At 55.0% G+C, this 13,224-nt stretch overlaps 2 protein-coding genes across 9 annotated transcripts; both read left to right on the top strand.

Annotated features, from left to right (window-relative positions):
* Positions 1–911: 911 nt before the first annotated feature.
* Positions 912–11,140, top strand: MPV17 (mitochondrial inner membrane protein MPV17). Of its 7 annotated transcripts, none has more exons than XR_009615452.2 (9): positions 913–968; positions 1,468–1,542; positions 8,032–8,147; positions 8,368–8,460; positions 8,555–8,650; positions 8,907–8,939; positions 9,178–9,230; positions 10,223–10,687; positions 10,777–11,140. XR_009615452.2 is itself a non-coding variant. In XM_060651242.2 (8 exons), exons 2-8 carry the CDS (start codon positions 1,473–1,475, stop codon positions 10,290–10,292), a joined length of 531 nt encoding a protein of 176 aa, XP_060507225.1. In that variant the 5' UTR covers positions 913–968; positions 1,468–1,472; the 3' UTR covers positions 10,293–11,140. The 7 variants fall into 7 exon arrangements, 3 of the variants coding, with proteins under 3 accessions (XP_060507225.1, XP_060507253.1, XP_060507243.1); XR_009615451.2 differs by having other exon boundaries at positions 10,223–10,864; positions 11,048–11,140; XM_060651242.2 differs by having other exon boundaries at positions 10,223–11,140.
* Positions 10,767–12,876, top strand: UCN (urocortin). 2 transcript variants are annotated; one of them, XM_060651313.3, is made up of 3 exons: positions 10,767–10,864; positions 11,747–12,065; positions 12,319–12,876. In XM_060651313.3, the coding sequence occupies exon 3, from the start codon at positions 12,332–12,334 to the stop codon at positions 12,710–12,712; it is 381 nt and encodes a 126-aa protein (XP_060507296.1). In that variant the 5' UTR covers positions 10,767–10,864; positions 11,747–12,065; positions 12,319–12,331; the 3' UTR covers positions 12,713–12,876. The 2 variants fall into 2 exon arrangements, with proteins under 2 accessions (XP_060507296.1, XP_081651319.1); XM_081795193.1 differs by having other exon boundaries at positions 11,747–12,876.
* The last annotated feature ends 348 nt before the right edge of the window (positions 12,877–13,224 follow it).

Genomic DNA, 13,224 nt, shown 5'->3' with positions numbered 1-13,224 from the left:
CCTAGAAATACATTTTAAAAGCTGAGGTAAAGAAGAACCTGTGGTGATATCCCCCAAAACGTCTCCTTATAAACCCCTAAAACTGAAGGGTTTGAAAAACAGTTCAACAGATGAGGAATCTTAAATTCTAGTACTGACCAAGGCTGCAGAGACCACTAGTTATGGAACCAGTAAAGACCTTCTGAGGTTCTGGAATCCTGTGCTTTCCAGGGAGGAGTCCTCTTTACGCAGCATTTCTTTTTCTTTTTCTTTTTTTTAATGTTTATTTTTTATTTTTGAGAGAGAGAGTGTAGGTGGGAGAGGGGCAGAGAGAAAGGGGACAGATGATCCGCAGAGAGCTTCGCGCTGACAGCAGAGATCCCCATGCAGGGCTGGAACTCACCAACCACTCACCAACCGTGAGATCACAACCTGACCAGAATGACTAAGCCACCCAGGTGCCCCTGCGCAGCATTTCTAAAGGCCCGTCGTGGACAAAGACTGAACTAGGTGCTAAGAGGATGGCAAATACAAACAAGACGCAGTTTCACCTATTCAGGAGCTCACAATCAAGGCGAGTGAAGAACCCAAGGACAATGAAAAAATAACAGGCACTTAACTATGTTTCCAAACTGATGCCCGAGATTGAGCAAGGCGTCAGCACCTTGGCCAGTTCCGGGGCGCGGGAGCAGTGAGGGTCTACCCAGGTTGAGAAGCCCGGGCCACGGGAGAGGGGTCAGGAGGAGGCAGGGGTCAGGTGGGAAGCATGGCAGGAGGGGCCCTCACCGAGACCGGGCGCACACTTGGAAAAAGATTTGTTCACAGACTGAGAGCTGAGCCGTTCTCCACGGGTGTTTGTGGCTCAGTCCACTCCCACTCCAGCCCTGGGAGCCTGGTTAAGCTTGGAGGCCAGCCGGGCGGAAGGGCGGGGCTTGCGGCGGAAGTCCCGCCTCCTGTCGGGTCACGTGAGGGGCTGGACGCGAGCGCAGGTGAGTGGCTGGTGATCCTCCGTCCCGGGCTCAAAGCATCGCGTGCTGAGAGCGCCTAAGGCGCCTGTGACCTCTTCCAGGCCAGGGAATGATAGGCCCTATTTCCGGTTGGACTCAGGAAGGATGCGGGCTGGTTCCAACCGAGAGTGACTCAGGGGACCAACCAAGCTCTGGGTGAAAGCCTGAGCAAACTGTCCTTACGTGTCTCGGTACGGAAGGAGGTCCCCAGGTGGCCTTGCTTCAGGACGGGGGATGGGGTGGCTGGTAGCTGCCACTGACATTCAGTAGCCGCTTACAGCCCTCTTCTATTACCTGATTGCCTAAGATGATCCCTATAACAGGAAGTTGTCCAGGAAGCATCCCTCCTGAGGCCTCTGCCCCTCTAGGACATATTGGAAGCGGGAGGGGGAGAGGGAGTGGGCACAACGGAAAGTCAAGCGTCTCTTTAATTGTGGGGAGAGGCCATGAGGGTAACCCCCCTCTCCTCTTGGCTTGACAGGAATCATGGCACTCTGGCGGGCATACCAGCGAGCCCTGACTGTTCACCCGTGGAAAGTACAGTTCCTGACAGCTGGTGAGTGAATAGACCTGAGTGGAGCCAGAGCAGGCTGATTTGGGAGGCAAAAGCTCGCCCCACCACACCTCCCTCAGTTGCTTCTATTCAGCACCCTTGAAGGGTTAGCTGTCTGTCATCCCAAGTTGTCCCCAGTCTTTGGGAAGGTGGGTCCCCAAGGCTGTTCTTAAGGAAAGGGTATGCCTAGCTGTAGGATCTGAAAGTCCTCAGAAAGCTGAGGAGTCATCCCTTTGGGATAAAGGCATTGCTCCAGGAGGCCTTAACTTAGAAAACAATAGCAAACGCTCCTCTAACATCTTACAGTGTGCAAAACACTTTCAAGACACATTTATCTCATAGGGTTGCCACAAAGATCTGAGAGTCTGCATTAAATCACCTAATTGCTGGGATCAGGACTTTTACCCCAGTTTATTTTCTTTGTGGTATTTTTTTTTTTTTTTTGGTAAAATGTATCTTAGCATACAAAAGAATAGTTAAGATGTGTGTACAGTTTAAATAGTATTAAAACTGATTACTTTTGTATCAGTACCCAGCTCGAGACCCCTTGAGCACCTATCCCTAACTTGACTTGTATAGCCAAGAGAGGACCATTTTCATGAGTTTTGTTTATACAACTCTTTTGCTTTTCTTATAGTTTTACTACCTATTTATATATCCCCAAACGATATACTAATCAAGGATTTATGTTTACTCCAAATCCAGTGACTGGATAACAACCTCACAAAGGCAACCCAGTGACTTAACCTGCATTTGTTACCATCTTTATTTTGCACATTAGCTAAGAAATCCAGAGATGGCACAGAGATAAGTAAGTTTTATAGTGGTGGGGGTGGGGAAGGACTAGAAGGTCTATGACTGTTGGAGCAGTGCAAGAGTGAGCAGGTTAAGATGGGGTCTTGCCTATGTTTAGAGGAAGGGAACAGGATTCTAGTGAGGACCATGGGCTTCTGGTACGAAGACTGTCAGGAGGAGCGGCAAGCTATGAAAGCCAGGGAGGAACAGCAGTCTTGTTACTGGAATAGCCCACATCAGCACTAGAAAGTTCACCGGGTGACTGGCCAAGGGTTGGACGCTTTTGCCCCTCCCCGGGCCCTTCTCCAACCTCTGTGCCCAACCACCCCACGTCCTGTCCTCAGAGTGTCCGTCAGCCTGCATGACTCACCTGGTTGCGCGCGTGGTGACTCATGCTGGACTGTGTGGCTGTGATGGGGACTGACACGCTGGGCCCTTTGCCAGCCTCAGACTCCCTCAGGGCCCTTAACAGCCGGAAGGAAGGTTCCCCCTCCTGGCCATCAAGAATAGAGAGGGAGGGATAGTCCCTGTGTTTCCCTTCCCAAGGGATGTGCAATTGACAAGGGGAGGAGCTAGAGTTCAGAGGGGCCCAAGTGCATGTGTGTGAGGGGACTGGGGTGCTGGAGCCCTGTATCTCCGTCTGGGTGTGTGGCTCTATACCTGCATCGTCTCCGCACAGCCCTGAAGCACCTTGTAGGTAGCACTTTTCTCAGACATCTCCTTCCCTGCTGCTAATGTGTTTGGATCAAACTACAAATGAAGGGAAGAGGTGGGTTGAGCTCATCGAGCTGTTTTTAGATCCTTGCACAGTGCTTCCTAAGGTCCCATGGGATAGCTCATCACACTGGAAAACAGAAGAGAGATTTCAGACTTGGACTTAGAAGACCAGGTTTTGTTTTTGTTTAAAAAAAAAATTTTTTTTGGTAATGTTTATTTTTGAGAAAGAGACAGAGCGTGAGCAAGGGAGGGGCAGAGAGAGAGGGAGACACAGAGTCGGAAGCAGGCTCCAGGCTCTGAGCTGTCAGCACAGAGCCCCATGCGGGGCTAGAACCCACAAACTGTGAGATCATGACCTGAGCCAAAGCCAGATGCTTAACCGACTGAGCCACCCAGGCGCCCCAAGACCAGGTTTTGAATCTCAGCTGTAGCACTCAGTAGCTGCGTGAACCAGGCAAGTAAGTCAGTAAACCTCTTGGAGCCTCGGTTTCCTTATTTAGGAATTGAGTTTAGTTATATGACCTCACAGAGTCAGTGTAGGAGTTATCTCTGTGAAAAGGCTTTAGAAATTTGAAAAAAAAAAAAAGGTTCAATAGACATAAAGCCTCCTGGACTTGGCCCTTTCCATGAGTGTTGTCAACCCTAAATGACAAGCTATTCTTTTTAGAGTGGTTTTTCAGCTGAGTTTGTTCCATTTGCCTTAAATTTGATCATGGGTGACTATCTTACCCTTGGCTCTCCAAATAGCAGAGCCTGGGGCTTCGATACAGGTACTTTGTAAGGGAGTAGGAACTAATCCTGCAGGGGAAGAGGGAGAGCCAGTACAAAGATCATACTGCATACTGCTTAGGACGTGTGTCTCCTCATCCCTTAAAACGGACCGAGAAGCTCTTTGAAATGCCTCTTAGAACTATATGGGAGAATAGTCTTTTCTGGAGACAAGAAGAATCCTTTACCCACCAGCTCTCACCCCACGTTGGTCAAATGTTTGCCACACGGGATGTCAACACCCGTGCGCCCCCGGATCACATGTGCATGGTCCCAGGTAAAGCATCAACAGCACAGCCCCAGATATGACCTAGGCCTGAGGCAGGATCGATCAGGTTGAGCCGCAGTAGTGGCCGGAGTAAGGGATAAGTGAATCAAGATCTGAAATGGTTCAAAAGAAGTGTCTGATACCCCCCAGCGTTGGCCAAGCCAGAGTCACGAACAGAGCAGCCTGGGAAGTGTGTTGTGCAGAGTCTGAGTCAGCCTTTTCCCGTCCTTTCTGGAGGGCCCTTCCAGTCTCCAGTGGGCCCGGGGCCCAGCTCCATCCATCTCCGGCCACTCTAGTCCTGCTATGGAGACAGCCAAGCTTCTACAGACACTGGTTTCCCTAGAATCTGAATTCCACCAGGATGTGAGGGCTCAAAAGGCATTGGAGCATCCAGTCCAGCCCCTGATACCACAGAGCAGGCAGGGGGCAGGGGTGATGTGCACCGAGGTCCCCATGGCCAGTGGTAGAGCTGGCATTGGAACGTAAGGTGCTTCCCAGTGCGGTGCTCTGCACTCAAGACCGCTGGGGCCTTAGACTGCGGAGCGTAGCCCCAGCTGGTCTGGGCTTCCATACCTGACAAAGCTTCAGAACCCTCCATTCTGTCTCGTTTTCTAGCAGTAGGATGGCTTCGGGCCAGGCGTGCGGAGAGCATTCAGCCCAGTCCCAGAGGACACACTCTCCCCTCTCTCTGCCCAGCTTCAGTTGCCTCTGGGCTCTGTCAGACCAAGCCCCTGGCCCAGGCAGCTATTTAATTGTGGAAGACTTCTGGGGAGGAGTGAATCTACAGCACCTCCGGCCCCATGCCGGGAGCTCTACCTGCTGCCCCAGGCCTTCTGCGCTCAAGGACACGTTTCCTGCTCCTCACTCCAGCTTCCTGCCCCTCACTCAGCCTTCTCATCTTCCATTAGTGCTTTATTTTCTTGCCTCTAAGACCCCATACACAAAAGCCAGGAGGGGAACAAAGTGGGGCAAGTAGGGAATTAAGACGAGGATGTAGAAGTTGGGGCTTTTCCACTAGTGGGCAGGGGGTGGTCCCAAACAGATCTCTGCTCAGAGGCAGCCTCTCCCCAACCCCCTCAGTCCGCTGAATCTGGTGGTGAGTGACGGCATGAGAACTGGCACCTACCCAGGGGCATGATGTCACACCTGCGCCAGCGTCTGCCTGCTGGGCTCCACGCCCAGCCTGGCATTGGGGCATCACTGCCCGGCAGCCCCTCACCCTGCCCCATCAGGGCTCGGGCTTCACATTTCTGCCCTGACCCTCTGGAAACAAATCCAAGGAAAGGGGAGCCAGAGCACGGAAAGATCTAGATCAACCAAGTATGTCCAGGAGGCCTCCCAGAACCTGGTGGGGGCCTGCTTGGGCTCTGCACTGGGGAAGGTGGAATGAGGAACCTGAATGTCAGCTCTTCTTGCTCAAATTCTCTCGGCCCAGAGACCGGGCCTTGTTCTGTGCTCAGACCAAAGCCTTGCACCTCCCTGGAGTTGCTGCAGGCCCAGAGTCCTTCTGATCTGTGGGCAGAGGAGGAACTGCTGGGCACGGTTTTTTGTCTGAAATGGACAGAGCTGGCAGGGGCTACAGAGCTACGTGCTCACTGCCTCTCGCCGCTGCCCTTTGCTCAGGAGTCCCTCGGGTTCCATGAGCGTGGTCTGGGGGCCTGGAAGCCATCTTTCTCAAAGGCTGCTGGCTCCCAGGACTGTGGTTTTCATTCCTGCTCTGCCGTTAGCTTGTTGGGTGACTGTTGGCAAGCCACGAAGAGTGAAACACACACCTTCATCTCTTTGTGGCTCTTGTGACCCAGGAAGATTGCTGCTTGCCCTCCCCACAAGGGGACAAGGAACAGAGAGGGTCAGCTCCTGGGGAGTAGAAGACAGAAAGGAAGTGCATTAGTCTAGGAAGTCTCTTTGATGTGCAGCCTTTGGGGCCTTGTTTGGGCAGGAACCCCCTGCGAGTAGCAGAGCAGCCGAAGGGGCCTCTTGGCACCCGCTGACCCCTGAGCCCAAGTCTCAGCCCCTGCCGTGATTCCCTGGATTCCTGCTCCTTCTTGAGAGAAGGCCTGGGTTCACCCCAACTCCACTCCTTACCAAATCACCTCAGCCCCCAAAGATGGTAAATGGAGGTGTGACTCTACATCCCAGACCTTTCGTGAGGATCGAATATGCGAGAGCCGTTTGTAAGTTAAACAGCTTGCCCAAGTAGAAGGTCAGACTGTTACTCTCTTCATTTAAGAAGTGACTGCCTTCTGTTCCACCCTCTCTGGGGCTTCTCAGGGTCCCCTTCCCTTTCTGCATGGCCACAGCAGCAACCCCTCCCTGGGGGGGTGTGAGCGAGGGCGTAGGGAGATAAGTGCTAACTGCGTGGAGCAGGGAGCGGGCAGCAAGCCTTCAGTTCCACCTGTCCTCACACCTTGAGCCTGACACGTGGTCCTGCGGGCTGGGCTACTCTGGGGAGCACTCACACTTGGAGTTCTTCATGCCTTTCCCAGAGCGGACCTGTTGGTTAGGTGTGGCAGGGGATAAGAGAACAGAGATGTCTAGGATTCTGTCCTTGGCCTCTGGGAGGCTGTGGCTAGCCGTGTTCTGGGAAGAGCCTCCACCACTTTGAGAGTTTCTGGGAGAGGTTGCCTTGATGGTTTTGTTGGGGGTCCCAGAGCTGCTCCACGGGCCTGGGAGTGCCGTCACCCGTGGGATGGGGGGGGGGGGGGGCGGGTCACAGCCCCGGCCCTGCGCCTTCTTCAGCTGCCTCTGACGAGACTGCTCAGGGGCAGGGCTTTGCAGAGGGTGCAGAGGAAGAGTAGTGAGGGTGCAGCCGGTGTGGACGTCAGAGCCAGCTCTGGACCAAGGAATAGGGTTAAAGGGTGTGTTTGCCCAGTGCTGATTGAGGGCACAGGGACAGTGGTAGCTATGGGACTGGAGGGGGGGCCCTCATTACTCAGTGAGATGGACCGGCAAGCTGGAGGTCATACAGTCACTCCCGAGTGACCCTATGTGTGTGTGTTCGCTAGAAACCATCACGCCACCATAACTGACGGGGGCTCTGTAAACAGTGACGATTTCTGTCTCAGTTTCTGGGTGTGGGTGTCTGACTAAGGCTGCTTGGAGCGGGGTGTCTGTGTGAGTGCCGGAAGGGGAAGCAGGTACAAAGGCCTGGGAGAGAAATGGCTATAATATCTATTGTCAGCTCAGTCTGAGGTTGTGAATGGGGGTGCCTGGGTTTACCTGATTGTGCTAGGAGGTAGCCAGGACTCCTCCTTGTGGGGACTCTTACCAGCTCAGCCACTCATCTTCCCACCTGGGAACATTTAAACACTCATGTTTTAGAAAAAGAATTATTTTTGCTGTTATCCACAAGTAGAGACCTCAAGACCCAGGGGAAGGACATTGTCCAGGGTCTTGCCTTGGACTGGGGGGAAGAAACCAGGGTTCCTTACCATTCTACACATGATCTCTTCGTATTGTGGCGTTCTGGAAAAATCACTGCTTAGGGAATCAGGCCACCTGGGTCTTGCCTTGGTTCTGCCCCTTACTGGTTATAGGAGGTCCCAGGCCTTCATTTCCATACCTTGTAAAGCAGGAGTTTGGATGGGATTATCTGGAAGGCCTTTCCAATTCTGATCGTCCTTGGTTCTCAGCCCCAAGCACCTTAAATTCTCCTTCCTCTAGCTGCAGTCTCTGACTGGGACTTCCCTTTATTACTCTGTGCAGAGTCCATGGGCCCTGGCCTGATCAAGGCTGCTCATCCCAGTTTCTAACAGGACACAGGGGAGATGTCACCATCTTTGGGAGAGGAGAGTTTCGAAGCAGCAGTGAAGGACTGGCTCTTTGCCCCAGAATTAGTCTCTTGGGCTCAGAGTGTCAGAGCCTCATTCAGGGACTCACTTCCCTACCTGGAATGTCAGCCCATGTCCAGGAGTGTCCTGACAATACCCGTGTACCCTGCACAGGGTCCCTGATGGGCCTGGGTGACATTATCTCACAGCAGCTGGTGGAGAGGCGAGGTCTGCGGGAACACCAGACTGGCCGGACCCTGACCATGGTCTCTGTGGGCTGTGGCTTTGTGGTAAGTTCCGCCCACAGCCGGGCTGCTGGAGGATCGGACGGTGGCCTTAGTTCCGTGTCATTCTTTAGTTTCCCTTGGCCTCTCTCCATCTAAGCCAACCTTGAGTGTGCGCTTCCACTGGGATTTGGTTTCTAATCCTTGAAGAGAGGAGCTTTGTGATGCAAAAGCCAAGTGCTTCCCTCACTGCACACCCTCTCTCCTCCCCGGGGTTCGCTTTCAGGGCCCCGTAGTGGGAGGCTGGTACAGGGTTTTGGACCGGCTCGTCCCTGGCACCACCAAGGTAGATGCGCTGAAGAAGATGCTGTTGGATCAGGTGAGCCTAAGGAGAAGGGGCTCAGGAGGGGTGAGCGGTGCTGGGGGTGGGCGGGGGTTGAGGTGCTCACAGACCTTTAATTCTTCTCCCCTAGGGGGGCTTTGCCCCTTGTTTTCTAGGCTGTTTCCTCCCACTGGTAGGAGCACTCAACGGACTGTCAGCCCAGGACAACTGGGCCAAGCTACGGCGGGTGAGCTGGGCAGGTGTGGGGCAGCCTCTGGTCTCTGGCCGGCAGCCCGCAGTCCCAGGGGAACGAGGCAGGTTTCATGGGGACAAGCCAGGTGCGAGTCCGGGCAGAGTCCCAGGCTCTGGAGAAGAGGAGCTGAGGGGTGTGGCACAGACTTCCTTGAACAGAAGTTTGTGTGGGGTGTAACACGCAGACTAGGAGGCGGGGGCGGCTTGGAAGTAAGTGCGAGGGTCAGTTTGTTCCTTCTTTGTCTCCTCAGGACTATCCTGATGCCCTCATCACCAACTACTATGTAAGCGATGACACCGCCCCTGCCCGTCCTGCTTTCTTGAGTCCAGACGTGCCCGGGATGGGGGTCCTCCTGACATAGAAGCCCCTCCATTGGGATGAGTGGGCACCACACTCAGGGAAGCACTCACTCAGCTGCTCACTTTGTTCTTGTCTGCAGAAGTCGGAGTAAGACCAGGCAGTGAGTCCGGGGGTCAGGTGATGGAGGCACTCCCCCAACCTTTACCTTCGTTCTCTTCTAGCTCTGGCCTGCTGTGCAGTTAGCCAACTTCTACCTGGTCCCCCTTCATTACAGGTAAGACAGGTTCTGCCCCCACCCATCAAGGAAGATGCACAAGGCGATTCTCCTTTCAACCTTGAATCACGTTAGACCCTCCCAGGACACCGCCCCAGCCACAGCGCCTCACACTCTCAAGCATTTTATTCAGAACCTCTTATCCATTACAGAGCCTGTCCCAGCACTTGCCCACCGACCTTCTTTCATCTTCCTGGAGAGGCTCCTGCTCCACAGCCCTGTCTCCTTCCCACCTGAGCTCCCACCTTTGATGGCATATCTGCAGGGACAGTGCCTGGGGTGGGGGTGGGAGGCAACAGCCTAGGTTAGACAGAAAGGTAGACGGAAGAGCCAAGTGGGAACCTGGCCAGGTTAGTCCACTGCAGGGTATTACTTTACCCTAGTAATAAAGGTAGTTGCTGAAACCACAGTAAAAATATAGTGGAACTCAAGGTGAGTAGCTGAAACTATTGGGGGTGAAGGGATTTGGGGAACAGGGAAAAATATGAACTCTTCAGAGGGGACAGAGTCGACATTGACATGAATAGCATAGCTTAAAGGAAGAATTGGGGAGCAGGTTCTCAACATTAGAGTCTTTGCAACACTCTTTGAAACTAGAGAAAGGTAAATTTACAATAAGGAGAAGGAGGTGCCACTTTATATGGCAGGCAGCGCAGTTTTGGAAGATAAAATCCCAGCTGGTATAAGACAGACAGACACGTGTAGTCAGAAGGAGCCTGGACAGGAGTGAATCAGAGCCATACTTGGCAAGATGAGGGTGTTCAACTTTGAGGCTCTTGTCCAGCAGACAGAGCTCTGGGGCAGTGCCAGACCCCAGCCTGCTCATCCTCCGGTCTGAGCCACACGTCCCTCCAGGGCTGAAGGAAGGAGACCTGAATGTGGACGTTCTCAGAGACAAGCCCTCCTTTTCTGTTGCACTTTCCTAGCTCTCCCCGCCCCCTTGCTTGCTCCCCATTCTTCACCATCCTCACGCCGCCCCTCCTGTCCCGTAGACTGGCCGTTGTCCAGTGTGTGGCTGTTCTCTGGAATTCCTACCTGTCCTGGAAGGCTCACCGGCTCTAGGCCCGCCTCACTCCATTGCCTGCACTTGCGGGGATGCCGCTTGACCCTGGAGCCACCAGACAGCCTCCTCAGAGTGGGCACATCAGCTTTCCTGGGGTTCCGTGCCACTCAGAACTTAATGGGCTTTGCACCCGCCTCCTCTTGAAACCATTAAAACCCTTCTAATGGTTTTGTACAACCACCACCATAAACGTTCGTTGTGCTGTATGGTCTTGTCAACCTTCATTTATACTCATATCCCAGCAGTGCCACTCACCCCCCACTCTTCAGAGACACGTCTGTTCTCTAACCTTCCCAGCCCTACAGTAACTCCAGCTCTTTGGGGGCCAAAGACCCTTTATGTGGTGCCTCCAGAAGTATGCTATTAAATATGTAGTCTAAAACCTGCAAAAGCAGTGAGTAGGACGCACCAGAAACCTATGGGGCAGTAAGAATTTCTAGAGCTGGAAAGAAGTCTAGAGACACCAACCCTGATCTTTTACAGATGAGCACACCGAGGTCCATATAAGTGAGGTGACCTGTCCGTACCACCAACCAGTGGCAGAGTGGAAACTTGAACCCACATGCTATAGGTGAATGTTTGTATCCCTTCCAAAATTCATGTTAAAGACCTAATGCCCGAAGTGATGGCATTAGGTGGTAGGGCCTTTGGGAGGTGATTAGGTCATGAGGGATTAATGTCCTTCTAAAGCAGCCCCAGAGAGATCCCTCACCCCTTCCACCATGTGAGGACACAGAAGGTACTTTTTCTGCAGGTCAGCAAGTGGGTTCTCACTAGAGAACCAGCGCCGTCAGCTTGGACCTCCCAGCTTCTAGAATTGTGACAAATAAATGTTTGTTTATAAGACGCCGAGTTGATATTTTTGTTGTAGCAATGTGAAGAGACTGAGACAGGTTCCCCGACTTCCTAAGTGATCTTAACTGGAGGTCAAAGGTATTGTAATACTGTGGCTATGATTCCCAGAAGAAAAACTCACATGGCTAAAATACCACTTTGGGGCAAACTCAGAAGTAGATGGGGCAAACTCAGTAGATCGACCCACCTTTGTGGTCTGAAAGCACCCAGAGGCCAGAGACCCTCCTTTTAATGGTGCCTCACCTAGACTGCCCTAGAATTTAGACCACGGGGCTGGAATAAGATCAAGAATCCTGCCTGCCTTGCTGCCTCTGGGGTGGTAACCAGAGTCCTAGCTGGGAGCCAGCTGTGCTCCTCCTGATCGCCTTAGGTTGCGGAACTGCTAGCCAGGCTAGGGGCTAGGTCTGAGCAGCACAACCTCTCAGTGCCTCCGGCCCCTTCTAGAGGCAAACAGTAGGGTGGGCGCCACTGACAGCCCAGCGGTCCAGCCTCTCTTTTGTGTACCACGGGAGACTGGCTACCTGACTGGTCTGATCTGGGGATCGCCCTACTCCCTGCAGGCAGGTAGAGGACTCTCTCTCTCTCTCATGGCTCCCAGCGCAGTCGTTAAGCCCCGCCAGCTTCTCGCTCTCCTAAATCTGGGGCTGCTTCCAGCCCTGACGCCAGAACGCAGAGTCTCTGGTTCTGAGGTGCGCCCCTCCGGGTCTCGCAAGCGGCCGGACTCGAGGCTGCGGCCGTCATTGCTTCTACAATCAGTGCATGTTCCTCGCTGACGTCAGTAGGAGCTGTCCGGGAGCTATATAAGGCTGGCGGCGGTCCCGGGACAGACCCCGTGTTCCCCAAGGCGCCCTCAGCCCGCCCGGGGGGACAGAGACTGGAGCGCCGTCCTGCAACGTGCAGACGCTCTCCGGCAACCTGTGAGTGGCTCGGAGGAGCATCTGCCCTGACTCCCTCAGCACCCGGACTCGTCGCATAGCTCACCCATCGCGACTCGCTCAGAGGGACGGAGGGAGGACAGGGTGGCGCTCGGCTGGGCTGCGGCTGGAGGGAAGGCTGTGGGCACGGGCGGCAACCTCAGGGGCCCGGCGGGGGAGCTGGATGAGCGCGGGAAGGGGAGTGGCGCCACCTGCCCCGGGCGCACCTCACCCTGCGCTACGCCTGTGTGTCCAGGGCCGGCGGCACCATGAGGCAGGTGGGACGCGCGGCGCTGCTGGCGGCGCTGCTGCTCCTGGCGGCGCTGCGCCCGGGGAGCAGCCAGTGGAGCCCGGAGGCGGCGGTGGCGGGGGTCCGGGACCCGAGTCTGCGCTGGAGCCCTGGGGCGCGGAACCAGGACGGCGGGGCCCGCGCGCTACTCTTGCTGCTGGCCGAGCGCTTCCCGCGCCGCGCGGGGCCGGGAGGATGGGGACCCCGGACTGCGGGAGAGCGGCCGAGACGGGACGACCCTCCGCTATCCATTGACCTCACCTTCCACCTGCTGCGGACCCTGCTGGAGCTGGCGCGGACGCAGAGTCAGCGGGAGCGCGCCGAGCAGAACCGCATTATATTCGAGTCCGTGGGCAAGTGATCTTCGGAGGGGTCTGCGGCCACGAGAACCTCGACCCCCGTCCCCCACCCCCTGGGCCGGGACGTACGCGACTGGAACTGACCCAGTCCCGCCGGGCTATAGCGGCCCAGGGATGCCCTGGGCACTCTGTGCGTCACCAGTTTTTAATAAAAGTGCTGAAGAGCCTTTGGCCTCGGTTGTGGGGCGCAGGGAGCCACGGCAGGATGGGAGCCCGGGGGAAAGTGCGGCCTCCCGGGCCGGCGGGAGGGAACCAGATGCTGCATGAGGGCTCCCGCAGAACGGCTTTCAGCCAGGGCCCCATGTCTCCATCGCCCCCAGGAACTCAAGTCCCGGTGCCGTCGCACCCACCCCGACCCTCCTCCCTTGGCACTGGGCTAGCGAACCCGTGCCCTACAGGGGTCATTCCACTTCCGCCCCCCCCCCCCCCCCCCCCAATGATCCCAGATCGGGAGAAGGGCGGGATGATGGTGGGGTCGCCTCCGAAGCCGAGGCTGAGAGTGAGCAGTGAAAGG

This window comes from Panthera onca, chromosome A3 (genome assembly GCF_046562875.1).
Source record: "Panthera onca isolate mPanOnc1 chromosome A3, mPanOnc1 haplotype 2, whole genome shotgun sequence".
NCBI lineage: Eukaryota > Metazoa > Chordata > Mammalia > Carnivora > Felidae > Panthera > Panthera onca.
Note: the sequence above shows the minus strand (reverse complement) of the source record. Positions and strands in the feature narration are given on the sequence as shown.